A 26,738-nucleotide genomic window follows, 5' to 3' on the forward strand; every position below is an offset into this window, starting at 1 on the left:
CGTGAGCATGCCAGATATTATTGAGGAACCATGAGATCACGCAGGAAAAGCATGCTCACACGAGTAGAAACGCCCACTTGGACAGGAATCATGACCATTTCTAACAATGGTAAACGGCCGAGTAAACTATCTTATTAATGTATTGCTACCTATTCCCTATATAAATGCACTACTTTGACCAGAGCCATGACACACTATACCGTATGTATTTAACTACTTTGACCAGAGCCATGACACACTATTCCGTATGTATTTAACTACTTTGACCAGAGCCATGACACACTATTCCGTATGCATTTAACTACTTTGACCAGAGCCATGACACACTATTCCGTATGTATTTAACTACTTTGACCAGAGCCATGACACAATATTCCGTATGTATTTAACTACTTTGACCTGCGTCATGATACCGTATTCAAATCAAACTTTGTCACATGCGCCGAATACAACAAGTGTAGACCTTACCGTGAAATGCTTACTTACAAGCCCTTAACCAACAGTGCAGTTCAAGAAGAGTTAAGAACATATTTACCAAATAAACTAAAGTAAAATAATAACACAAAGTAGAACAATAACGAGGCGAGCATAAAAGGCATCAAGCTCGTCTGGTAGACTTGAGTCACTGAGCAGCTCGCGTCTGGGTTTCCCTTTGTAGTCCGTAATAGTTTTCAAGTCCTGCCACATCCGACGAGTGTCAGAGCCGGTGTAGTAGCATTCAATCTTAATCGTGCATTGACGCTTTGCTTGTTTGATGGTTCGCAACATTATGTACAAAATAAGTTACAAACAATCCAAAAAAACTAACAAAATAGCACAACTGGTTACGGCATGTAAAACGTCAGCCAACTTAACATTCCCTATATCAGATGGCCAAACCAAAAACAGACAGACACACACAGAGATGGACCGACAGAGACAGCGCACCTCAGGATGTTGGGCTCCGGCATACCAGGATCCCCCCCTCGTGCGAAACCTGTACATCAAAAACAAAAGAGAGCAGAGATGAAGAGAAGCAAATCGTTGTAGAAACATTAATTGCACTCCCGAGCTTCGTTTTTCAAAGCCTGCGTAACGTGACGTCTGTTCATATCGGAGCGGTTTTCCAATAAAACAGTCTCCATCATATCCTCTGACTCAAACACAAGTGATGTAGTTATCTAGCATCAGTAGCGTGTTCCTGAGAAGAGGTGAACATGCGTGTTGCGTGGCCAGCTCTTGACGTGTCATAACATTCCGAACTGGAGCTTCAGACGGACAGCTTTGGGATTTTCCCACCCACCCCTCTCTCTCTCTCTCTCTCCGTCCACCCCAATCTCTCCCTCACATTTCCCCTCTCTCTTATCCCTTTTGGCCAGCAGTTCTCACTGTGGTCCAATAAAGATGTCCGGGAAGGAAACTGAATGTTGGAACTGACTACCCTAATAGCTAAGACATATTGCAAAGATGAAAGGCTAAAAGCTGTGGGTGTCAACGAATGGTGGCGATTAAACATCTAGAATCTTCGAGAAATTAACTGATTATGACAGCCAATCTTCTGGTCAGAAGCGATAGGACAGCCACCCGCTGCTTCTGACTGTTCAGGGTTGAGTAAATTGTAGGCGTTAGAGACTAAACACATCAGGGTTGGGGTCAGCTCAAATTTAAGTCAGTCAATTCAGGAAGTAAACTGAAATTCCAATTCAGAAATTGAAAAAAATGGCTTCTCAATAAACCCGAAATTGAGAAAATATTATTCCAAAGTTTTTTGGTATTTCCATTAGTTCATTTCAAATTCCAATCACTTCCTGCATTGATTGACTTAAATTCAAACTGACCCCAACCCTGGTGTTTAGTCTCCAATACCTACTATTGGACCTGAGAGAGGGGGGAGGGGAAAAGAAAATAGCAGCAATGCTCTATGAATGAACTCATCATAAGTCACATTTCTGTTTCTGCAACACTTCATTCACTCATGCCAGAACATTGCATCAACGTCCTCATTCCTGACACATGCAGATATTCTGGGTTTCCCCATCACTTTCTCTGAAGATAGTTAGCGTATGTGTCTGTGTACTGTGTAGCCATGCTAGCTTGTGGCAGACACTCAGGGTCTCCCCCGTGTAATTATCTCCCTCCCAGAGAAGCTGTAACTATTTCCATCCTACCCTGGAGCTAAATGTAACTACTGATCAGGTACCGAAACTGGCAGGGTCCTCCGTGGCCTATCATGGGCTAGCTGTGGTTAGCATTAACATTAGCCCGGCCTGTAGCAGGTTGATGACAATAGCAATCTGCACTGGTCTATGAATACAGGTCATGATGCACGCGCGCACACACACACACACACACACACACACACACACACACACACACACACACACACACACACACACACACACACACACACACACACACACACACACACACACACTGATCCTCAGTTAGCACATAGAGGGACACACACTTGGAAAGTAGGGATGCAGTTAGAGGGAGAGGGGTAGAAAGTGAGAAGGCAGTAGGAGAGGTTGAAGAAGGAAAGAAGTAGAGAGAGGGGTTGATGGACAGAAGGCAGAAAGTCGGGCTCACAGTCTCAAAATCAGTCTCACCCTCGACCCAAGAAGGAATTTCCTATTGGGATAACACAGCGTTTCTCAAACTTGGTCCTGGGGACCCCATCGAGTGAACATTTTGTTTTCTCCCCTAGCACTACACCGCTGATTCCAATAAGGGTAAACCCATTTTAATTCAATCACTTTTTGAAGGCCTCTTTTGAACTTCACCAAACCTTCCATACCCATTGTAGAAACGTTCATAAAGTGACTTTTTGGACCTGAATGCCAAAACATTTGAGAGATAAAGGGGCTGAATTTTGCATACCCCACCATACCATAAGAGATCCATGTCTTCATCATTGGAAAAGATAGATGGTTGTCAAAGCATTTTATAAGTTCTGGGGGGGAAAAAAAGCATATTTTGTGATATAAAATGGACCTTTTCTCCTTTGACATTCAACATTGATTCATTTAAAATGTCACTGGTGTACCAGCTAAATTGCAGTGGTCTGAAGGTATGTCAATTCTATGAAGTCTATTTCTATGATTGAAATGACACCTACCCTGTATTCAAGAGCATGTGTCTCAACTGGCACAACACAAAAACCTCAGATGATGTGAAATAGGGTCTAAGCAACAACATTTGCTAATATGAAAAAAATCTGAGTTTACACGTTTTTAGATTATTGACGTTAAAAGGTTTAAAAATGACTATAATAAAATTGTTTGACAACACTAAGCTTTTAAATGATATCAAACGCAACCGTTTATATTTTCCAGTGATGAAGACAGATTTCTCATGGTGGGGTATGCAAAACGGACACCTTTTTGAGCCCCTTTAATCTCCTGAATGTTTTGCCCTTCAAGTCAAACCTCTTCAATGGGCAAACGTATCGAAAGTTGTTTAAATCTAAAGGGATGCTGTCAAAAAGTGATTGAATTCAAATTGATTTACCCATAGTCAACTCATCAAGTTTCGATTATTTTTATCAGCTCTGTAGTGTTAGGGCAAAAGTTTGGGAAACGCTGGGTTTATGGTTAAGACTTTGGTTTCTCCCGTGGGAGACCTCAGATCTCACCCGAGAAACACGCAAAGTCGTACAAACACACCGACCAACAGCATGAGTCCCAAATGTGTGTTTTGCCTAATTTTAGTTAGCTAGTTTCCCTTGACAGCTGGGGTGTTCCTGCTGTAGCTAATTCAGGAAATGTCTCACTGGCTTCGTTTCCTCACTGACCACTGTGAGCTAGCTGTGGTTTAGCTGTTATATGACAGTCCCCGTGTCACACTATGGCCACAAATCTCCATACATTTTCGGACGTAGTTTAGCTAACCGAAATTGGGAAAAACATACAACTGATTATGCAATTCCAAATGCATGCAGTGGTCGCGTTACACAAACGAGGTTTCCCTAACTTGAATTGGTTAATCATAAACAAATCTCAACCATGCTACCTATAGCTAGCAACATACCACAACAGTACAAATACTGTCACTTGGACATATCCCCCTACCCGAACTGCTATCATGCTAAGCTAATCGACTTGCCATATACTGACCAAGGTAGAGCACCGTGGGGATGAAACCCCAGCGGATGACGAACTGTCCGGCCTGAAACACCGTCTGTAGCCGCTGCTTGGTCTCTTTACTGAGCTTCGCCATGGTAGCTAGTTGGTTCACTGGTTCTGGTTCTGAAGGACGTGAAAAAGAGGAAGCCGACGCATGGCCGTAAAGCGAGGCAGGTGGTTTAGATTTTTTGCGATAGTTGGTTCAATCAGAAATATGACGAGCGCCACTTTGTGGGCGCAATGGGAAATGTTAATCTGCGCCTACAGTAGCAAACTCATACTTAAATCAACATTTCGCCTAAAATTATCATAAATACACATAAATGCATACATACACATAAGATGGCTGCATAATTTCACTCAGATGTTTTGGATTGAGAGCTAGGCCATCATGTTAGGATGATTGTTTTTGCTTTTACTATCCTTGTGTTCTCACAAGGACAGTAAAACAAGGACAGTAAAACAAGAAAATTCAGACAAGTGGGAAGAGGACAAAGGCTACTTTAGGGTTAGAATTATGGTTAGGTTAAGGAAAATCGGATTTTGAATGGGAATAAATTATTTGGTCCTCACAAGGAGAGTAAAATAAATGTGTGTATGATGAAGAACAGGGTCAGACATATAGTGAAATATAGAACAATTTTATTCTCAGAGAGTAGCTCTAGCAGAGCATTATCTTCAGACAGAAAGGCCAAACCAACAACTGAAGTCCAACAATAATATGTACAGATTCATGACATTCCATAAAGCAACAGAATACAGAAACATGATTGTTATTGTTCCACCGTATGAATATAAAACAGATCTAGAACACTGACAGACTGAGAACACTGGTTCTAGTGCAAAGGTTCCAGTAGGGCAGACGTTATTCTGCATTCAGATGTCCAGTAGCACATGACCTACACCCAACACGCTTCTCTCCAACCGCACCACAGTGAACTTCATTGCCACCAAATGGAGTGTGACTGTCGTGCAATCGTTGACTTAAAATGTTCCGCCAGTCAGCAGTGCGCCTCTCCTCAAAGGGAGCAAGTTCTTTGTCTGTATCCTCAATTTCCATTATGTTATAAAGCAGGTGATGATGAACCAGAGAACAGACAAACACAGTCAAGTTCATGTTAACATAAAAAAAATATATAATAATAAGTTAAATCAACCAATCACTCAATAAAGATCAACCAAACACAACATTACTGTACTGACACTTCAGAGTGGAAAGGGATTGGAGAGGACAGTTTACAGGCCTAATCCCAAACCAACTCCTATAAACCTATTTCCTAGCTTGTATAAGCATACCAATATTCCCTAGCCCTTATACCCACTACTCCTAGGCCTAGGGGTGTGTTCGGTTTGGTGGTGGTGTGGTTTGGGCATCAGGCACATATCGTGCAGGTTTGGGTTGGATTCTTCTTGTGCTTTAACACTGAGGAGATTCAATACGGCTCGAACAACTACGGTCTCTCCCTCCCTCTCGTAGGAAAATACCACATTTATAACCACTGTCTGCCGTACATAGAACACCACAGTTAAAGGTAGACGCAGCAATATGACATCAGCATCGACAACAGGGTGACTTCCTGCTTATGCATATCAATACCGTTAACAGGTAGGCGCCCCACTGCTTTTGATATATTGTTGCATCTATATTTAAAAACCCAAGTCTCTCAATCATAGGAAAATTCATTTACATCATACAAAGTTTATACATTATCATACAAACTTAACAAACCCACCCCCAATCAATTTATTGATCAGAAACATAAATTACCCCAATCAGCTTGTTTGTTGATCAGACCAGGGAGAAAATAACCACAGAAAGATAAATATTGCTTCTAGTAGGATGACATCAATCAATACTTTTCACACGTAAACATGAAAGACTAATGAATATTTTTGGTTTCTATCATTTTTGTGGTCTGTCATTTAATAATTGTGTGTAATGCAGAATTATTCAGACTGGATGAATAAATATTTGCTATGGCAATGGGCGTGTGGAGGTCACATTGTGTTAGGGTTCGTTCAAACCCTAGTCACTAGGGCCTAGTGCATGATGAGTAAGGAGAGGGGAAAGAGAGGGCATCTGAAAAAAAGAGTTTCACTAGAGACTGTAGTTATTTTCATTTTATTTTTGGGAGTATCACACCTTGTTCATTGCAGCAATCAGCAACCTTTATTCTAAAAACAGTCACTAACGCTTGATTGCATTCACACTCACATGCAAGCTCACACACACACACATGCAAGCTCACAAACACAGTACTTGCCCGGTGATGGGGGCGTGGTCGGGAGGGATGTACAGAAAGCCAAACAGGACAAACAAGAGTCTTAAATACTCCATTTCCAAACCCTCTCAGAAAAGTCTGCAGATCTGTCTGGTGGTTCTGTAGTTCCAGGGCGGAGGGATGGACACAGGCTCCCTGCTCTCACACCAGGCTCTCGCTTTGGAGAGAGAGGAAGTGGAGGAGAGAAGCCGGTTTCTAGAGGGGGCAGCTGTCCTACTGAAGAAGAAGAGAAGGAGATGAAGAATGGTATGGATAGGAAAGAAAGGGAGATGGTGAGGAAAGGAGGGGGATAAGAGGGAATGTGTTCATGAATTTGTGTTCCAGTCCTCCTGGCAGGCTGGGAGTACAGGTCACAGGTACAGGGGCATGGGGTTAGAGGGTTAAGATGGGGGTGAGAGCTCAAGCGTTAGAGGTCAGGGTTCACAGGTCGCTCCTAAAGTGCACGCTGATGCTGGGCGAGCGCTGGTTGTGGCTGGGGGTGGGGCTTAGATAGCCTAACTCCTCCTCCTGCAGGCTGCCACTGCACGAATAGCGGCCAGCCTCTGGGTTGCCACGGTTACCCCCGGTGTTGTTTCCCTCAAAGGAGCGGGAGAACACAGCGCTGGCCGTACGCGATAGGCTGCTCAGTGCGCTATGGCTCGGTCCCTTGGGCACCGATTGGCTGGACGTCAGCGTCAGACGTTTGATTGACAGATCCAGGTTCTCGCCCAGGGTCTGCCCCCCTGGAGGACATGCCTCCTTCTCCTTATGCGACCGTCCGCCTAGATGCCACTTCCTGCTTCCTGTCTTGGCCCCTCCCACCCCAGGGGTAACGCTGTTGCTGATAGTGATGGTAGGTGGAGTCAGTGAGTCCGGGCCACCCCCTCCTGTAGGCCACACCCCTTCGTCCACTTCAGAGATATCCATCAACTCGTCCGGGGAACCCAAATCCACTGCGTCTAGAGATAGAGAGAAAGAAAGAGAGAGGGGTTAGTTATTGTTAAATGACAGACAGAATAGTAGAGCAGGCTACAGGACAGGACAGTGGGCTGGTGCTAACCCTGGTAGTGAGTAAAGACACCTATTTACATGGTTGCCATTCAGCTGTACTACAGTTAGTGGTGCTACGATCAGTTAACTTATCAAGTATCAAATCTGAGAACAGCAACAGGCAGAGGTCTGGGCAGCAGGAGTTGTAGAAAGCAAAACACATACCAACCAACCACACACACACACACACAAAACACACGACTAACAACTCACATCTGACTGCAATCTACTATCTTATACCATCAGACAGACAGATAGGGAGGTCCTTCAGACACACTGAACTGATATACATACTGAAATTAAAACTAAATAAATACTGGGGAAGAGACTAATGACCAATCCAGAGCTGCCTATTCTCCTCAGCTGCTGCAACTAACCAATCAGGAGAACGCAGTCTGTCTCCCCTGGCAACCCAGGGATGTGTTGGAGTTAGGCGTTTTAGAGACCAAAATACCTCCACCCCCCCACCACACACACACACACACACAGAGAAAAAGGATGGAGTGAGTGATGAGGAAGGGTTCTCTCAAACTGAGTAAATCGGAGGACATGTCAGGAGGCAACGCAGTGCGGCGAAAGTTAGTCAGCCAACCAATCAACCGTCATGCTTAGAGAAGACCACGCCTCCACACAATGTTACTTAGGTTACCCCGGGGATGGGGAGGGTCTTAGTACTGGGCCCTTCCTGCGGAGGAGGGCCCAGAACTCTCGTCCACCAATCGCCTCACAGACTTCTGCCTCCTGACCTCCTGACCCCTAGGACTGGGGTCGTGGGTGGGGCTGACCTCTGAGGCTGACCCCAGCGGCTCAGGCTCGGACTGGGTTAAAGGTCGGGGGTCGCGGGGTCGTAGAGAGTCTCCGTTGGGCATCGTCACACTGATCTCTGGGATGGATGACCCTTGACCTCCAGGGGTCGCCGGGTCACCATCTACACTGACCTCCTGGGACTCTGGGGTCATGGAGATGGAGACAGATATAAAACACACACACACGAAGACACAGATAAGAGACACACACAGACAGTCAAATAAATGTGATGGCAAAAAAAATCCTAGACAAAATCATGATGACCATAACAGTATACAGAATATAGTGACACTGCACATGCAGACAGTGACAATGTACAGTTGAAGTCGGAAGTTGACATACGAGTTAATGACTTCAACCTAAGTGTATGTCAACCACTTCACAAATTTCTTTGTCGGTCAGGACTTTGAGCATGATACATTTTCCAATAAATTTTCCAATAACTGTTTACAGACATTATTTCACTTATAATTCATTGTATCATAATTCCAGTGGGTCAGAAGTTTACATACACTAAGTTGACTGTGCCTTTAAACAGCTTGGAAAATTCCAGAAAATGATGTCATGGCTTTAGAAGCTTCTGATAGCCTAATTGACATCATTTGAGTCAATTGGAGGTGTACCTGTGGATGTATTTCAAAGCCTACCTTCATACTCAGTTTGCTTGATATCATGGGAAAATCAAAAGAAATCAGCCAAGACCTCAGAAAAAAATTGTAGACCTCCACAAGTCTGGTTCATCCTTGGGAGCAATTTCCAAAAGCCTGAAGGTACCACGTTCATCTGTACAAACAATAGTACGCAAGTATAAACACTATGGGACCAAGCAGCCCTCATACCACTCAGGAAGGAGACATGTTCTGTCTCCTAGAGATGAACGTACTTTGGTGCGAAAAGTGCAAATCAATCCCACAACAACAGCAAAGGACCTTGTGAAGATGCTGGAGGAAACAGGTACAAAAGTATCTATATCCACAGTAAAACGAGTCCTATATCAACATAACCTCAAAACCCGCTCAGCAAGGAAGAAGCCACTGCTCCAAAACCGCTAAAAAAAAAGCCAGACTACGGTTTGCAACTGCACCTTTGGGGACAAAGATCGTACTTTTTTCCCCGATGAAACAAAAATAGAACTGTTTGGCCATAATGGCCATCGTTATGTTTGGAGGAAAAAGGGGAATGCTTGCAAGCTGAAGAACACCATCCCAACCTTGAAGCACGGGGGTGGCTGCATCATGTTGTGTGGGTGCATTGCTGCAGGAGGGGCTGGTGCACTTCACAATATAGATGGCATCATGAGGTAGGAACATTTTGTGGATATATTGAAGCAACATCTCAAGACATCAGTCAGGAAGCTAAAGCTTGGTCACAAATGGGTCTTCCAAATGGACAACGACCCCAAGCGACTTCCAAAGTTGTGGCAAAATGGCTTAAGGACAACAAAGTCAAGGTATTGGAGTGGCCAGCACAAAGCCCTGACATCAATCCTATAGAAAATGTGGGCAGAACTGAAAAAGCGTGCGCGAGCAAGGAGGTCTACAAACCTGACTCCGTTACACTGGCTCTGTCAGGAGGAATGGGCCAAAATTCACCCAACTTATTGTGGGAAGCTTGTGGAAGGCCACCCAAAATGTTTGACCCAAGTTAACCAATTTAAGAAGGCAATGCTACCAAATACTAATTGAGTGTATGTGAACTTCTGACCCACTGGGAATGTGATGAAAGAAATACAAGCTGAAATAAAATCACTACTATTATTCTGACATTTAACATTCTTAAAATAAAGTGGTGATCTAACTGACCCAAGACAGGGCATTTTTACTAGGATTAAATGTCAGGAATTGTGAAAAACTGAGTTGAAATCTATTTGGCTAAGGTGTATGTAAACTTCCAACTTCAACTGTACATGCATGTACAATAATGCATACAGTAAACTATTAAAACAGACGAGGCAGTGATCATGTATAGACAGTAAACATTAAACGTAATAACATGTACAGACAGTGATAATGTCTAGAGAAGACAGATGAGAAGAGCTGTAGTGAATGATAAGAAGCTAAATAAACATCCTGATGCGGAGAACCCATAGCATGCTGAACTCCGGTAGAGAGTAGTCAGTAGAGATGGGTGAGCGGGAAGCGTCTGGAACTGAGAACCTCTTATTGCAGACAGACAGCCTAATGTCTATAATCACTAGACTAGCTACAGATAATAGGCCAGATACCCTAGGTTAGCGTTTCTAACCGTCTGTCTGTCTTACCATGTCGTTTCCAGCGGTGTCCTCTGATAGAGAGTGACGTGACCGCATTCCGTGAAATCCTACAGAAGGGAATTCAAATTCAATTATTAGTAGTTCAAAAGAGGTCAACAGGAAAATCAATATAAAATGCAGTCTATAAAAATCATCACCATTCATCAAAAAACTATATTTATGTTTACAAACCAAGATCTTATGTTCACATTAAACTGTTATTGAGTGCAATGTGAAAATCCAAAAGACAATTTTCCACTAAAAAAATAACGATCAATCTATGAACCTATAACTATAGATCAAAATGGATACTGTGTATACTGTATATGATGTATTTTGCTCCTTTGCACCCCAGTTACTCTACATGCACATCCATCACTCCAGTGTTTAATTGCTATATTGTAATTACTTCGCCACCATGGCCTATTTATTGCCTTACCTCCCTTATCCTACCTCATTTGCACACACTGTATATAGACTTTTTCTATTGTATTATTGACTGTATGTTTGTTTATTCCATGTGTAACTCTGTGTTGTTGTATGTGTCGCACTGCTTTGCTTTATCTTGGCCAGGTCGCAGTTGTAAATGAGAACTTGTTCTTAACTAGCCTACCTGGTTAAATAAAGGTGAAATAAATAAAAATGTACCTAGAGGAAGTATACTGTGTAGATATATATATTTATTATATACACATACAGAGCCTTCAGAAAGTATTCACATCCCTTGACTTTTTCCACATTGTTGTGTTAGTCGGAATTTAAAATTGATTAAATAGAAGAAAAAAATGTCTCTGACCTACACACAATAACCCCATAATGTCAAAGTGGAATTGTGTTTTTCAATTTTTTTAAAAATAATAAAAAGCTGAAATGTTTTGAGTCAATAAGTCTCCAACCTCTTTGTTATGGCAAGCCAATAAGTTCAGGAGTAAAAATGTGTTTAACAAGTCACCTAATAAGTTGCATGGACTGAGTGCACTAATTGTGTTTAACATGATATGTTAATGACTACCTCATCTCTGTACCCCACACATACAGATAATTTTAAGGTCTTGGAGTTGAGCAGTGCATTTCAAACACAGATTCAACCACAAAGACCAGGGAGGTTTTCCATATGTCTCGCAAAGGCAACCTAATGGTAGATGGGAAAAAATAAAAAAGCAGACATTGAATATCCCTTTGAGCATGTTGAAGTTATTAACTACACTTTGGATATATAAATATACCAGTCACTACAAAGATACTGTACAGGTCGTCCTTCCTAACTCAGTTGCCGGAGAAGGGAACCGCTCAGGGATTTCACCATTATGCCAATGGTGACTTTAAAACAGTTACAGAGTTTAATGGCTGTGATAGGAGAACACTGAAAATGGATCAACAACATTGTAGTTACTCTACAATACTAACCTAATTGCCAGAGGGAAAAGGAAGCACGTACTGACTAAAAATATTCCAAAACATGCATCCTGTTTGCAACAAGGCACTAAAGTAATACTGCAAAAAATGTGACAAAGCAATTCACTTTTCGTCCTGAAAACAAAGGGTTATGTTTGGGGCAAATCCAATACAACACATTATTGAGTACCACTCTCCATATTTTTAAGCATAGTGGTGGCTGCATCATGTTATTGGTTTGCTTGTAATCATTAAGGACTAGGGAGTTTTTCAGGATAAAAAAAGAAACGGAATGGGGCTAAGCACAGGCAGAATCCTAGAGGAAAACCTGGTTCAGTCTGCTTTCCACCAGGCACAGAGATGAATTCACCTTTTAGCAGGACAATAACCTAAAAACAAGGCCAAATCTACACTGGAGTTGCTTACCAAGAAGACAGTGAATGTTCCTGAGTGGCCGATTTACAGTTTTGAGTTAAATCTACTTTAAAAATCTATGGCAAGACCTGAAAATGGCTGTCTAGCAATGATCAACAACCAATTTGACAGAGCTTGAAGAATTTTGAAAAGAATAATGGACAAATGTTGCACAATCCAAGTGTGGAAAGCTCTTAGAGACTTACCCAGAAAGACTCATAGCTGTAATCGCTGCCAAAGGTGTTTCTACAAATTATTGACTCAGAGGTGTGAATACTTACGTACACTGAACAAAAATATAAAAAACACAACAAGTGTTGGTCCCATGTCTTATGAGCTGAAATAAAAATAACTTTTGTTCACATCCCTGTTAGTGAGCATTTCCCCTTTGCCAAGATAATTAATCCACCTGACTGATGTCAAGAAGTTGATTAAACAGCATGATCATTACACAGGTGCACCTTGTGCTGGGGACAATAAAAGGCCACTCGAAAATGTGCAGTTTTGTTACACAACACAATGCCACAGATGTCTCAAGTTGAGGGAGCATGCAATTGGAATGCTGACTGCAGGAATGTCCACCAGAGCTGTTGCCTGAGAATGTAATGTTTTGTAGTATGTCCAACTAGCCTCACAACCACAGACTACGTGTACGGCGCCGTGTGGGTGAGTGGTTTGCTGATGTCAACGTTGTGAACAGAGTGCCCCATGGTGGCGGTTGAGTTACGATAAGGTACGGCATAAGCTATGGACAACAAACACAATTGCATTTTATTGATGGCAATTTTAATGCACAGAGATACCGTGACAAGATCCTGAGGCCCATTTACTTTTTATGTATCTGTGACCAACAGATGCATATCTGTATTCCCAGTCATGTGTAATGCTTGGAGTCGGGCCTAATTAATTTATTTCAACTTACTGATTTCCTTATATGAACTGTATCTCAGTAAAATATTGTAATTTCTTGCATGTTGCGTTTATATTTTTGTTCAGTATAAACTAGATATCTGTATTTCACTTTCACCCCCCAAAAATAAAACTTTTTCATTATGTGATATTGTGTGTAGACGCGTGAGAAAAATAAACAAATGAATCCATTTTGAAGGCAGGCTGTAACAACAAATGTGGAACAAGTCAAGGGGTATGAATACTTACTGAAGGCACTGTACATACCTAGTGTAGATAGAGAGAACATACGTACCTAGAGGAAGTATACTGTGTAGATAGAGAGAACATACGTACCTAGAGGAAGTATACTGTGTAGATAGAGAGAACATACGTACCTAGAGGAAGTATACTGTGTAGATAGAGAGAACATACGTACCTAGAGGAAGTATACTGTGTAGATAGAGAGAACATACGTACCTAGAGGAAGTATACTGTGTAGATAGAGAGAACATACGTACCTAGAGGAAGTATACTGTGTAGATAGAGAGAACATACGTACCTAGAGGAAGTAGGAGTGATCTCCACCTGAATGCTGCGAGCTCCTTCTTTACTAGCGCCAGACTTCAGCGCTGCACACTGTTGGGACGACTTGATGGCATTACCCACCTAAATAACACACACAATGTTAAGTACTGACAACAACCACAGGATGCTCTGTGTGTGTGTGTGTCTACGGTACTGTTGAACAACCGCTGCCTGCGGTTTGATGAAGCAGCCTTCAGGATTACAGATTAACATCTCAATGTTTTAACACTGTGGGATTACAGGCACCACACGCACACCATCTGGTGACATGACATGGGAGAGGTTGGTGTCCTGGCACACACCTGTACAGGTGTGTGTGTTTGTGATGTCACCCACCAGTAGAGCTTCAGGGTACAGTTCTAGCTGAGCTCGGTACAGAACATCATCCAGCGCCTTGGAACCCAGGTCCATCTCCCCATTACACCTGGAACACACAAAATAATCAACCCTCTCGTTCACAGGGTATTTTATTTTATTTGTTCACCTTTATTTAACCAGGTAGGACAGTTGAGAACAAGTTCTCATTTACAACTGCGTTCTGGCCAAGATAAAGCAAAGCAGTGCGACACAGACAACACACATGGAATAAACAAACGTACAGTCAATAACACAATAGAAAAATCTATATACATACAGTGTGTGCAAATGGTGTAAGGAGGTAAGGTAATAAATAGGCCATAGTAGCGAAGTAATTACAATTTAGCAAATGAACACTGGATTGATAGATGTGCAGATGATGATGTGCAAGTAGAAATACTGGTGTGCAAAAGAGCAAAAAAGTTAATAAAAACAATATGGGGATGAGGTAGGTAGATTGGATGGGCTATTTACAAATGGGCTTTGTGCAGCTGCAGTGATCGGTAAGCTGCTCTGACAGCCGATGCTTAAAGTTAGTGAGGGAAATATTAGTCTCCAACTTCAGTGATTTTTGCAATTCGTTCCAGTCATTGGCAGCAGAGAACTGGAAGGAAAGGCAGCCAAAGGGGGTGTTGGCTTTGGGGATGACCAGTGAGATATACCTGCTGGAGGGCAGGGTGGGTGTTGTTATGGTGACCAGCAAGCTGAGATAAGGCAGGGCTTTACCTAGCAAAGACTTATAGATGACCTGGAGCCAGTAGGTCTGGCGACAAATATGTAGCGAGGGCCAGCCAACGAGAGCATACAGGTCGCAGTGATGGGTAGTATATGGGGCTTTGGTGACAAAACGGATGGCACTGTGATAGCAAACTGGATGCAGTCTGAGTAGAGTGTTGGGGGCTATTTTGTAAATGACAAAATAGATAGTCCGTTTTACGAGGGTATGTTTGGCAGCGTGAGTGAAGGAGGCTGGTTTCATGGTTAGAGGTTAGGGATAGTGTGTGTGTGTGTGTGTGTGTGTGTGTGTGTGTGTGTGTGTGTTTTCTCACAGCGCGTAATGTATCCCAGTGATGAGTTGGACCAGGAACTCAGAGGTGACGGTCAGACGAGAGCTGATGCCTTTATACCTCCTTAGCTGTTGCCGCGGGTAACCACAGATACACACCCTGTAGACCAATCACACAACAGAGAATACCGTAATTCAACCAATCACAGTACAGAGAATACAGCCACCAACCAGAACACAAATGGCAAGCTTTGAGAGTATCTTCATAAAAGACCAGTATGATTTGAAAAATCCATGCCATCAATAATATACTGTTGTGTTTCGTCAAGCAGCCAGATTCCTCTAGATCAGTGGTTCCCAAACTTTTTATAGTCCCATACCCCTTTGAACATTCAACCTCCAGCTGCGTACCCCCTCTAGCACCAGGGTCAGCGCACTATCAAATGTTTTTTGCCATCATTGTAAGCCTGCCACACACTATACGATACATTTATTAAACATAAGAATGAGTGTGAGATTGTCCCTTCCCACGAGCCGGGTTGTGACAAAGAGCTCTTATAGGACCAGGGCACAAATAATAATACAATAATCAATAATTTTGCTCTTTATTTAGCCATCTTACAGATAAAACCTTATTTGTTCATCGAAAATTGTGATTAACTCACCACAGGTTAATGAGAAAGGTGTGCTTGAAAGGATTCACATAACTCTGCAATGTTGGGTTGTATTGGAGAGAGTCTCAGTCTTAAATCATTGTCCACACACAGTCTGTGCCTGCATTTAGTTTAAATGCTAGTGAGGGTCTTGAATCACTCTCACATGAGTACGTGGTTGCAAATGGCATCAGTGTCTTAACAGCGGAAGCGCAGCCCTATCCAGAAATCTGGCAGTGGCTTCTGATTAAATTCAATTTTCACAGAACAGCTTGTTGCAATTTCAATGAGGCTCTCTTGTTCAGATATCGGTAAGTGGACTGGAGGCAGGGCATGAAAGGGATAACGAATCCAGTTGTTTGTGTCATCCGTTTCGGGAAAGTAACTGCGCACCCAACTCACTCAGGTGCTTCGCTATATCACATTTGACATTGTCCGTAAGCTTGAGTTCATTTGCACACAAAAAAAATCATACAATGATGGAAAGACCTGTGTGTTGTCCTTGTTAATGCAGACAGAGAAGAGCTCCAACTTCTTAATCATAGCCTCAATTTTGTCCCGCACATTGAATATAGTTGTGGAGAGTCGCTGTTATCCTAGATTCAGATCATTCAGGCGAGAAAAAACATCACCCAGATAGGCCAGTCGTGTGAGAAACTCGTCATCATGCAAGCGGTCAGACAAGTGAAAATGATGGTCAGTAAAGAAAACTTTAAGCTTGTCTCTCAATTTAAAAAAATGTGTCAATACTTTGCCCCTTGATAACCAGCGCACTTCTGTGTGTTGTAAAAGCGTTACATGGTCGCTGCCCATATCATTGCAGAGTGCAGAAAATACACGAGAGTTCAGGGGCCTTGCTTTAACAAAGTTAACCATTTTCACTGTAGTGTCCAACATGTATTTCAAGCTGTCAGGCATTCCCTTGGCAGCAAGAGCCTCTCAGTGGATGCTGCAGTGTACCCAAGTGGTGTCGGAAGCAACTGCTTACACACGCGTTACCACTCCACTCCTCATGTCATGGCTTTTGCGCCATCAGTACAGATACCAACATAAGTAGCAGATACGTTTAGCTACATACGGGCTGTTAATGAAATCCCTGCAAGAGTGTAACGGTTAATGTGATTGGATGTTAATTATTAGGCTACCTGTATTTGACATTGTATTGTTATTTTGCTGAACACTAGATAGTTTAATTTGTTGTCAGTGAAACAAGGCTACTCGGGTGACAAAAAAAAACGATTATTTGGCATACCCCCGATGGCATTGAACGTACCCCAGTTTTAGAATACCTGCTCTAAGTCAAAGAGTAGAACTGCAGTGAGCTGATCACCTCCCTGTCTCTCTTTAGCTCAGTGTTCATCACACTAATGCTCAACCACTGCCAGCAGATTAACAACTCCTCAGACAGAGACCTGTGTGTGTGTGTGTGTGTGTGTGTGTGTGTGTGTGTGTGTGTGTGTCCTAGGCTCTCAGGGAAAGTGGTAGTATCTTGGCCCAGTTCTCCGCTAAAGTCTTTAAGAGGATCAAATAAGCGGATGCTGGCAGGGGAGCGTGTGTGTGTGTGTGTGTGTGTGTGTTACCTGGAGCTGAGCTGGCAGAGGGACTGCAGAGATGAGGAGGTCATGTAGCTGAGAGCTGCATTGTAACACAGCAGCAGGAAGGTCAGCACCTCAAACCTACACACACACACACACACACACACACACACACACACACACAGAGAGTGGGTTTAGAAACGCTAACCTAGAGTCAGTAGGGTATCTGGCCTATTATCTGTAGCTAGTCTAATGATTATAGACATTAGGCTGTCTGTCTGCAATAAGAGGTTCTCAGTTCCAGACGCTTCCCGCTCACCCATCTCTACTGACTACTCTCTACCGGAGTTCAGCATGCTATGGGTTCTCCGCATCAGGATGTTTATTCAGCAACGTTAACACAAACCAAGATCTTAAGCACTTCAGGCAAATTGCCATAAAACAAATTTATCACACTGCAGCCCAGCTCCAATTCAACCATAACTCTGTCTGACCTGTTCTGAGCCGTGAAGGTTTCTCTCTGTAGGTGAGGCCCGCTGTACACCACTCTACGCAGCCCATGATTAGCTAGAGCCCCTTCCGTCAACGCCAGGGAGCCAATGGTGGAGGGCTGGGGGAAGGGTTTATTCATATTACTAACTTGATCTATAAAAAGTTATTTAAAGATGGTCATGGATTATAAACTTTCATCTAGGGAGGATTTAATAGTTAGCCAACTCATCCATATACCATGTTCATAGAGAAAGACTGACTTGAAAGGTGAACTTACTTCGTGGTATACTGAGGGTTTGGAGAGGGAGGGGACAGTGAAAGAAAGGACTTTACTCTGTCCATCCTTATCTACAATCTCCTACAGAGAGAAAGACAGAGAGAGAATGTCAGTGTGTGGGCGAGGGAAATAAAAGCTATTTTAAAGAGTACACCTTATTAAAGCAAAGCAGTGTCTCAGTGGTGTCTGTCTGTCTCTGTGTGTGTCTGTGTGTAAAGGCCTGTTTGGCGATGTCAGAGCTGTTAATGTCAGGATGAGTAATAGCTGTGACAGGATGCTGAATGACAGCTGACCTACTCTGCTATTCTGAGACAGACAGTGAGCGACAGAGAGAGAGAAAAAGCCCTAATTGCTAACCCCCCCACACCCTCCTGAAATTGTGTGTTAGACTGTGGGTGTGTATCTCACCAGATTATATATCCCCAGTAGCAGTGCCTCTATACAGCCGGAGGTATGTGGGTCCCTGGCTGCAGACGGAGCCAGGAGGAGGGACCAGAGCAGCTCAGGGAGGAACTGGAGAACAAACCGCTGCAGCCGTGGCTCTCCGCTACGATAGAACTCAAACAACTGGTGACACACTGGCTCCAACAACTAGAAGACAGATATAGAGGAGAGGGTTTGAGGGAGAGTTCACTTTTTGAAGTTTTAGCTTAGTTCTGTTAAATACCTAGGTTGTTAATGTTTCATTAGCTGGATATTTAGCAAAGTCCAGAAGCTCCTGGCGAGCATTTTTGCAGAATGTTGCAATGCTAGTGGAAACGGATTGTATCCGTGTATGCATTAACGTTGTATGTGCGTGTGTGTAGTACGTACGTCACTGTAGTTCTCCCTGATGACTTTGTAGAGCGCTGGGATCAGGGAGCCTTTCTCCTTCAGAGACGCTGCGTAGCTGGACACTGCACTGTCAGGAAGGGTCTGTACACAATCACACAGATCAACACTCTGTACCCGGAGCAACCTTGAAATAACAGGTAACTATGTGTGTACTAAGCCCACACATCTACGCTTGTGTGTGTGTGTGTGTGTGTGTGTGTGTGTGTGTGTGTGTGTGTGTGTGTGTGTGTGTGCTGACAAACAGAAATACTGATGAGGAGACAGTGACACTGGCTCTCCCCTAAAACACATACACAAACACACCAGGGTTTCCGTTAGGAAAATGTGGCGTCAGACAGCGGACAGGCAGAATTGAATTTTCTGGACCCATATTCATTGGGTGCATAACCCACTAGGGCGTCCACCCACGGTGTTCAGAATGACAGAAATCACACTTAGATTATGGTAATGCATCTTAACAGAACATGCAACTCGAGGATGCAACGGTGTGCTTCCTTCTTACCGAATTCTGATGCATACTTTGAAGATGTCTTGTTGGCTGAGGAAAAGTACGAGTAACGAACAGCAAACTCACTAGCCTATCCCCCATAGTAGAAAAGTTGACCTATTCTATTGGTCAGCTTGTTGTTCTGTGCGAGAAAGAAATAGCCTATTCCAAAACAGATTCTAGGACAGTTGTAGGACGATAGATCCCCAAATTCACACAACCAGTAGGCCTAGGCTACACCAAAACATCTTTAAAAAGAGGCTGATGCAACAGATCAGAGTATTTATCTTCAAATGTTGATGAACTATTATTTCTTCACATTATAAAGCTCAGCGATGCGCACAAGGCAGTAGGCTACACGCACATGTTCTTTCCATAATGCAATTAGCGGGAAAACAGTGGTAAAAAGCACACCGCATGTCAGCAGTTTCATATGACAGACGAAAATATAATTTAGAAATGTTGAAAAAGGGGAGGTCTAAAGATGCAACTAGCATTGGTTGCTAATATGACTAGGATGGAAGTTTAGCTACTGGACAATGAAAGAAAGTTGATTTGAAAACCATTAGCTACTGGTTTCAATGGCATATGGAAGTCTTTATAAAATACTTTTGGCTAGGCTACTTTGAAGCAAGGTAAGACATGCCTCATAATATGATGTAAAATGTTCAGATTTCAAACAATTAAGAATATGTTTACAAAATGCATACTGCCTCCAGCTCATTGTAAAGCGGTGTGTGATGGATTAAAGCCTGCCTATCATTGTCTATGTACTTGAATGGCGAATGGGAAGCAAGCTTCAATTACCAGTTGAGAAATAAAAAAAGGATATATTTTTAATCGTGGACATCAAAACTGTTTTAAAGACGCGATGGCATTTGCAATTGTTGTGTAATGATTGGGCTTATAAAAGCATGCTTTACCCCATTAACAACGAACGAGCTGTGTGATCAGCTGTAGCAGCAGCTCTCGCGCTGTATGACAGATTTTCCGCTCATATACAGGCTCTGTATCCGTTTGCGTGTGATAAATAAGACACGTAATGACCAACGAAAATACACACGCACCAATTTAATTCCACAAAATTATGCAAATTAACCTAGAGACCGATAAGACCGGTCAAATGCATTTCCATCAATGAATAAAAGTCATTATTTTTCTATGGGATTTTTAGCTGGTGACAATTTTACTTATGGGCTTGGGGGGGGGGGGGGGGTAAAAGCTTACCGGCTAACGGAAAACCTGACTGACAGACACACACCTTAAACTCTGACAGCCACTCCTCCACCACTCCTTGGTCCATAGCCAACATCTTCCCTCATCTGCTGCTGTGGACACACCTCTACCTGGGAAGCAAAGAGAGACTGTTGTTAGTACACTCACAAACTAAGACAGACACACAATACAAAATCCATCTCTTTCCCTCACGTTCCCTTAGTTACAGCTTCACACAATCTCTGCTGTTTCTCACCTCTCTCACTATCAACAGCACTCTCCCTCGCTCTCTCCTTATAATGTTACTTCAGGCTCTCCCGCAGTTACATAAGAGTGTGTGTGTGTGAGAGAGATAGGGAGGAAAACAGTGCTAAGCCCCCACTCCCCCATCCATTTCTACATCCCTACCATCTCTCCCCTCATGGATTTGATATGTTTGTTCAAGACAATGAAGTACAGCACTACATCTGTGTGGTGTGTGTGTTTGTGTGTCGTGAGAAGTGGGTGCAAGGGGAAGAGATGGACCATGTCCACACACTGTGTGAAAGAGAGGGAAAGAGTGAAAAAGAGAGGGGGTGAGAGAGAGAGAGAGAGAGAACTCTCATGCAGGAACATGTGCTCAGATTGGAATTATTCTTTCTTCAACTACTTCTTAAGATTCTTTACATTCACATGATGTCACACAAACACAACACATTAGTCTGGTTCTACGAGACTACACACACACACTGCTCCTCGTATGGTATAAACAGAGCTAGATGAATCATGTAAATATCATCCATCTACAGTGTGTTTCCATGAGCTCAGATCTGGCCTGCTAGACTAGAAGACATAATGACCAAACGTTGACCATGGTACCGGGGGATCACCGAGCTAAAGCAGCATGTAAAGTGCTGCTCCCATGTTTCATGAGCTGAAATAAATTAGCACAGAAATGTTTCATACACACAAAAAGCTTATTTCTCTCAAATGTTGTGCACAAATGTGTTTACATCCCAGTTAGTGAGCATTCCCCTTTGCCAAGATAAATCCATCCACTTGACAGGTGTAGCATTTCAAGAAGCTGATTAAACAGCATGATCATTACAATGTGCAGTTTTGTCACACAACACAATGGCACAGATGTCTCAAGTTAAAGGAGCGTGCAATTGGCATGTTGACTGGAGGAATGTCCACCAGAGCTGTTGTCAAATAATTTCATGTTAATTTCTCTACCATAAGCCGCCTCCAATGTCACTTTAGCAGTATGTCCAACCGACCTCACAACCACAGACCATGTGAATGGCGTTGTGTGGGCGAGCCGTTTGCTGATGTCAACGTTGTAAACAAACAGAGTGCCCCATGGTGGTCGTGGGGTTATGGTTATGGAGAGGACAATGAACACAATTGCATTTTACCAACGGAAATTCAAAAGCACAAAAATACTGTAACGAAATCCTGAGGCCCATTTTCTATGACAACAGATGCATATCTGTATTCCCAGTCATGTGAAATCCATAGATTAGGCCTTAATACATTTATTTAAATTGACTGATTTCCTCATTATGAACTGTAACTCAGTACAAATCTTTGAAATTGTTGCATTTTGCATTTATATTTTAGGTGGAGACACAGTGGAGTGTTGCCCAACACCAAACAGGAACGTGGGCGTGTGTGTATTCTAATATTCACCTCCATGTTTCACAAAACAGAGAGCCTGCCAACCGGTTATAACTGCAATCATAAAGACTCCATTCACGGTCTCACACACACTGACCTCTAGGTTCCTACCACAGAGCTTAAAACAGGCAGCCTCTCCTCATAATCCTCTCTATTTAAACACATTCCTCTGCTAGTTTACACTTCTAATCCTCTCTGTGTGCCTGTGTGTGTGTGTGGTCCGAGTGGTACAGTAAGCCCAAACGAGTAGCAGCCAAACAAACAACCTTTAACATCAATAGGCCAGCCACACACACTCCAGGTGGATGCTAGCTCCACAGTAGTAGTTTCTTCTCCATCTATCAATCACAGTACCAATACCATCAAACTTGTCCTATAAACACAGCCTATCAGAAACAAGCTAACAGACAGCACAGCCAATCACATACTCTTACACTGGCTAACTGGAGAACAAGCTAATCTGAATCAACGTTATTACACAACACACTACTTACTGCGCTGTCAGCAGGAGATCTTTTATCGCAAGACTGTATACCAACGCACACAGAACAGACACACCCACCCACCCACCCACTCCTCCTAGACAACTCACTCTCTATGACAACTCTTTCCAATACATAAGCCTACTCACACTATGATGCATTCCAATTCTCTGTCCTTTCTCTTAAAGAATGCGCTCCTCCCCACGCACTTAAAAACAATGGGTTGGCGTAAGCAAGGGCTAGCCGTGTTCAAAGCAAGTTTCCACCATATTTCTTACACCAGTCTTATTCCTTATGAATCAAGGAAGTGATCAAGTGAAAAATGGACAGGGCAAGCCAAGGACTGCTCTGGCATGTTATCAGACCGGAGCAAAAGCCAGGAAGTGAATGGGCCAATCAGAACACCCTGTTTTGGAGAGCTTGGAGGAAAGAAGAAAGAGCTGCCCGAGCCGCTTTTTCCTGTGTTACGGGGTAAACCACACACACACGGTAGTCATATAATTGTGCCATGCCCTAGAGGAAACAGAGGAGAGAAAGAGAGCGAGAAAGAAAGAGCGCTGCAGCCCAAATGAGGTGAAGGAATGTCCTGAAAAGAGTCTACATTATCCTCATACTCACTCACACGAGTACACACACAATCCTAGCAGATCTCCCTCTCCTTTGGAAATAATGCCCTTGTTTTCCTAACCTCTTACTTCCTCCAGACTTCCTCTCCTCATCGCTCAATCACCCGATTCTGCAGAATCTGCACCCCCCCTTCCCCTGCAGTAGTTTCTCTGCCAGCAGCAGTAGTGTGCCTAACTCTAATTAGTAGCTGTGTGTGTGTGGTCTGAGCTGTGGGTTCTGAGAGAGAAAGCAGACAGGCTGGAATCCTCTTATAGCAGCCTACACTCCTGTTCCCTCTCTGACTCTCACTCTCTCTTCACCCCCCTCTGTCTCAGGTAACTATAGGCTCGGCCCTGATCATATTTACAGAGAGCTCTCTCCTCATACTGCTGTTTGGCAAACTGTCCTATCATTCTGTATAGCAGAGGGACTGGACTGTGTGTGCGTGTGTGTACCATCCTACAGAGGTTCCACTCCATTAGAGCCGTGTTTCTCGCCAGTCTCTAGGGCTTTACTGAGGAAAGCTGCGTCACATGTCAGCTATTGCAAAAATCTGAACAATGCATTACTCAACCTGTCCGACAGGCAGGGGAGCGAGCACACACACACACGGTCGTGTGTGTAACAGCTATTAACAGCAACATTTAATGAAACAAAGGATTTTAATCAAACATGCTTGACAGAGCGAACACAGACACAACTGGCTAAAGACTCGGCATAGCGTACACACTCACCCCTATGTCTATGTGGTGTCCACCACTGATCGATCCTACAGGACTATTGATCAGCGTACAGCCACAATATCCACCGGCAGAAACCCTAAACAGTAGATAGACCATCACTATAAACATCATCCTTGTCATCATCATGTAGTTACATCATGTGGAGACTAAACCATTGACTGACTGAAAAGGGTACTACTTGAAATAAGACTATGGGTACTTGCTAGCTAGCTAACCAGAAGACGAGCTGAGGGACAAACTTTTTGACAGCCTTCTGGCTAAGGAAGCTAACTGTCCTGGGCTTGTCAGGCCAATGACAGTTAAACCTGCTAGCTAGCTTGCTGGCCAACGTAGTGACAGAACTAAGTTAGCTGCTAATTGTGAGAGTTCCACTTCACGCCTGTCAGTTGGCTAGCTAGATGCTAGCTGGCAAGATCCTTCACCTTTCACACAGCTTCGCAAGTCTGGTCTACAGCTATACACAAGCTCGCTACATACAAACGGTAGCTATTTAACTATTACCGCAAACAACTTTGTGTGAGATCTAGCTAATGTATATGCTTCCGAGCTCGACATAATCTCTAGCCGAATCGGCCAGGTTTCAAACTGAAAATGTTCATGCAGAAAGCGCTCTCCAAGAAGACGAACTAGCTGGCTGGAAAGTTGTTTGTTTACTTACTATCATGCTATCTCGAGATTTCCTTTGTCTCCAAGTCCACTATTGTTCCGTCCGAGGAAATAGGTAGATATCAATTACTCCATAAAGACACTAGCAAGCTAAATCATTAATCAACATCAAAACCTCCATTTTCATTTACTCCCACCACTCGCCAACACTAGAGCGAACTCGAGAAGGACTAATTCGGATTGGCAGGCCTGTAAGCCAATGGTTAAGCAGTATAAAAAGTAAGACCCGCGCCTCCAGAAATAGCGACCAATTAAATTTGGTGTAGGGGCGGGACATAATCATTTTCACAAATAGGGTAGATTGTCGCTGTCATCGCTGTTTGACAGTCCGGTCATTGTCATAGTTATATGATTTATGACCTTTGTGTTTTAGCTATCATATCTTATAGTTCTAACTTTTAAATAAAACTTTGATTTGTGATTTTAAAAGGGAAAGTATACTATGTCCCATATCAAATCAAATACATTTTTATTTGTCACATGCGTCGAATACAACCTTACAGTGAAATGCTTACTTACAAGCCCTTAACAAACAATACAGTTTTAAGAAAAAAAGAAAGGAAAAAAAGTAAGAGATAAGAAAAACAAACAGTTAAGGAGCAGCAGTAAATAACAATAGCGGGGCTATATACAGTGGGTACCGGTTCAGAGTCAATGTGTCAATGTGCGGGGCACCGGTGTCGGGGTAATTGAGGTAATTATGTACATGCAGATAGGGTTATTAATGTGGCTATGCATAGATAATAACAGAGAGTAGCAGCTATGTTGTCAACTCTTTAAAGGGTATGTATTTATAATATGCTGGATTATAAATTGTATGTACATGGTTATTACTGCAGGGTCCATTATATAAAAATGTTATGGTAGTCTGTAATAATAATTATAAACTGGGTGGTTCGAGCCCTGAATGCTGATTGGCTGACATCCGTGCTATATCAGACCATATACAAAACATTAATTTTTCCTGCTCTAATTACGTCGGGGGTTTGTGATATATGGGATACCACGGCTAAGGGCTGTGTCCAGGCACTCCATGTTGCGTCGGCGGCAGGTAGCCTAGTGGTTAAGAGCGTTGGGTCAGGGTCACTGGTTTGAATCCCCAAGCCAACTGGGTGAAACGTCTGTTGATGTGCCCTTGGCCAAGGTATTTAACCCTAATTGCTCATGTAAATCACTCTGGATAACAGCGTCTGCTAAATGACTAAAATGAAAGAGCAGCCCTTAGCTGTGGTATGGGCCTTATTGCTTAATTATATAAGGTTGACATAATAATTAACCTGGGAAAAGCCTGTCTGCCAGTCTCAGTATGAGGTGCATAGCTAATGGCCATGCAAAGGTTATGGATGCAGAAAAACAGTAGGCCTTCAGATAATTGCAGTACTTAACATTTGAGCTAATACATTATGTAAGTTATTGACTGGCATGTCCTAGTCCACACTACAGCAGCAACATATCAGTAGCAAAACTTTTTCTTCCATCCTCTCATCTCCCTTTTTTCCCTCTCAACACACACACACATCTCTCTCACTCTCTCACTCTCTCCCATCCCTAACCCCCCACACAGTCTCTCCCTCCCTCTCCCTACCCCTTCCTCCATCCCCTTCTCCTGCTGCGGGGTCCTGTCAGTACCAGTAAGGAGTCTCTATGTGCTAAGTGGTTGTGATGTGTGGAATAAAAATGTTTAATACTATGTCTGTCACACTCTGACCTTAGAGAGCCTTTTTATGTCTCTATTTGGTTTTGTCGGGGTGTGATTTGGGGTGGGCATTCTATGTTTTGTTTTCTATGATTTTGTGTTTCTATGTTTTGGCCGGGTATGGTTCTCAATCAGGGACAGCTGTCTATCGTTGTCTCTGATTGGGAACCATACTTAGGTAGCCATTTTTCCCTCCTTTCGTTGTGAGTAGTTAACTTTGTTTGTGGCACTAATGCCCTGTAAGCTTCACGGTTGTTTCTTTCGTTTGTTGTT

The 26,738-nt window shown here is 43.0% G+C and overlaps 1 protein-coding gene across 5 annotated transcripts; it reads right to left on the minus strand.

Moving 5' to 3' along the window:
* Positions 1-4,728: 4,728 nt before the first annotated feature.
* LOC139555045 (hyccin-like) lies at positions 4,729-24,943 on the minus strand. 5 transcript variants are annotated; one of them, XM_071368446.1, is made up of 13 exons: positions 24,762-24,943; positions 20,660-20,744; positions 18,891-18,992; positions 18,486-18,668; positions 18,078-18,158; positions 17,803-17,918; positions 17,354-17,449; positions 15,164-15,280; positions 14,094-14,181; positions 13,732-13,838; positions 10,482-10,540; positions 8,064-8,363; positions 4,729-7,323 (listed from the first exon to the last, which is right to left on the minus strand). In XM_071368446.1, exons 2-12 carry the CDS (start codon positions 20,708-20,710, stop codon positions 8,083-8,085), a joined length of 1,281 nt encoding a protein of 426 aa, XP_071224547.1. In that variant the 5' UTR covers positions 20,711-20,744; positions 24,762-24,943; the 3' UTR covers positions 4,729-7,323; positions 8,064-8,082. The 5 variants fall into 5 exon arrangements, with proteins under 5 accessions (XP_071224547.1, XP_071224546.1, XP_071224545.1 ...); XM_071368445.1 differs by lacking the exon at positions 8,064-8,363 and having other exon boundaries at positions 24,762-24,941; XM_071368444.1 differs by lacking the exons at positions 8,064-8,363; positions 24,762-24,943 and adding an exon at positions 24,095-24,113.
* Positions 24,944-26,738: the final 1,795 nt, after the last annotated feature.

The sequence above is a fragment of the Salvelinus alpinus genome, chromosome 26 (genome assembly GCF_045679555.1).
Source record: "Salvelinus alpinus chromosome 26, SLU_Salpinus.1, whole genome shotgun sequence".
NCBI lineage: Eukaryota > Metazoa > Chordata > Actinopteri > Salmoniformes > Salmonidae > Salvelinus > Salvelinus alpinus.

Excerpts from the sequence above, each read along its gene's own strand:
- LOC139555045 (XM_071368445.1), bottom strand. The coding sequence starts at position 20,710 with ATGTTGGCTATGGACCAAGGAGTGGTGGAGGAGTGGCTGTCAGAGTTT. Across the intron at positions 18,159-18,485 it reads TACTGGGGATATATAATCTG|GAGATTGTAGATAAGGATGG; the intron begins GTGAGATACACA and ends TTCTCTCTGTAG. Across the intron at positions 7,324-10,481 it reads ACACCGCTGGAAACGACATG|ACGCAGTGGATTTGGGTTCC; the intron begins GTAAGACAGACA and ends CTCTATCTCTAG.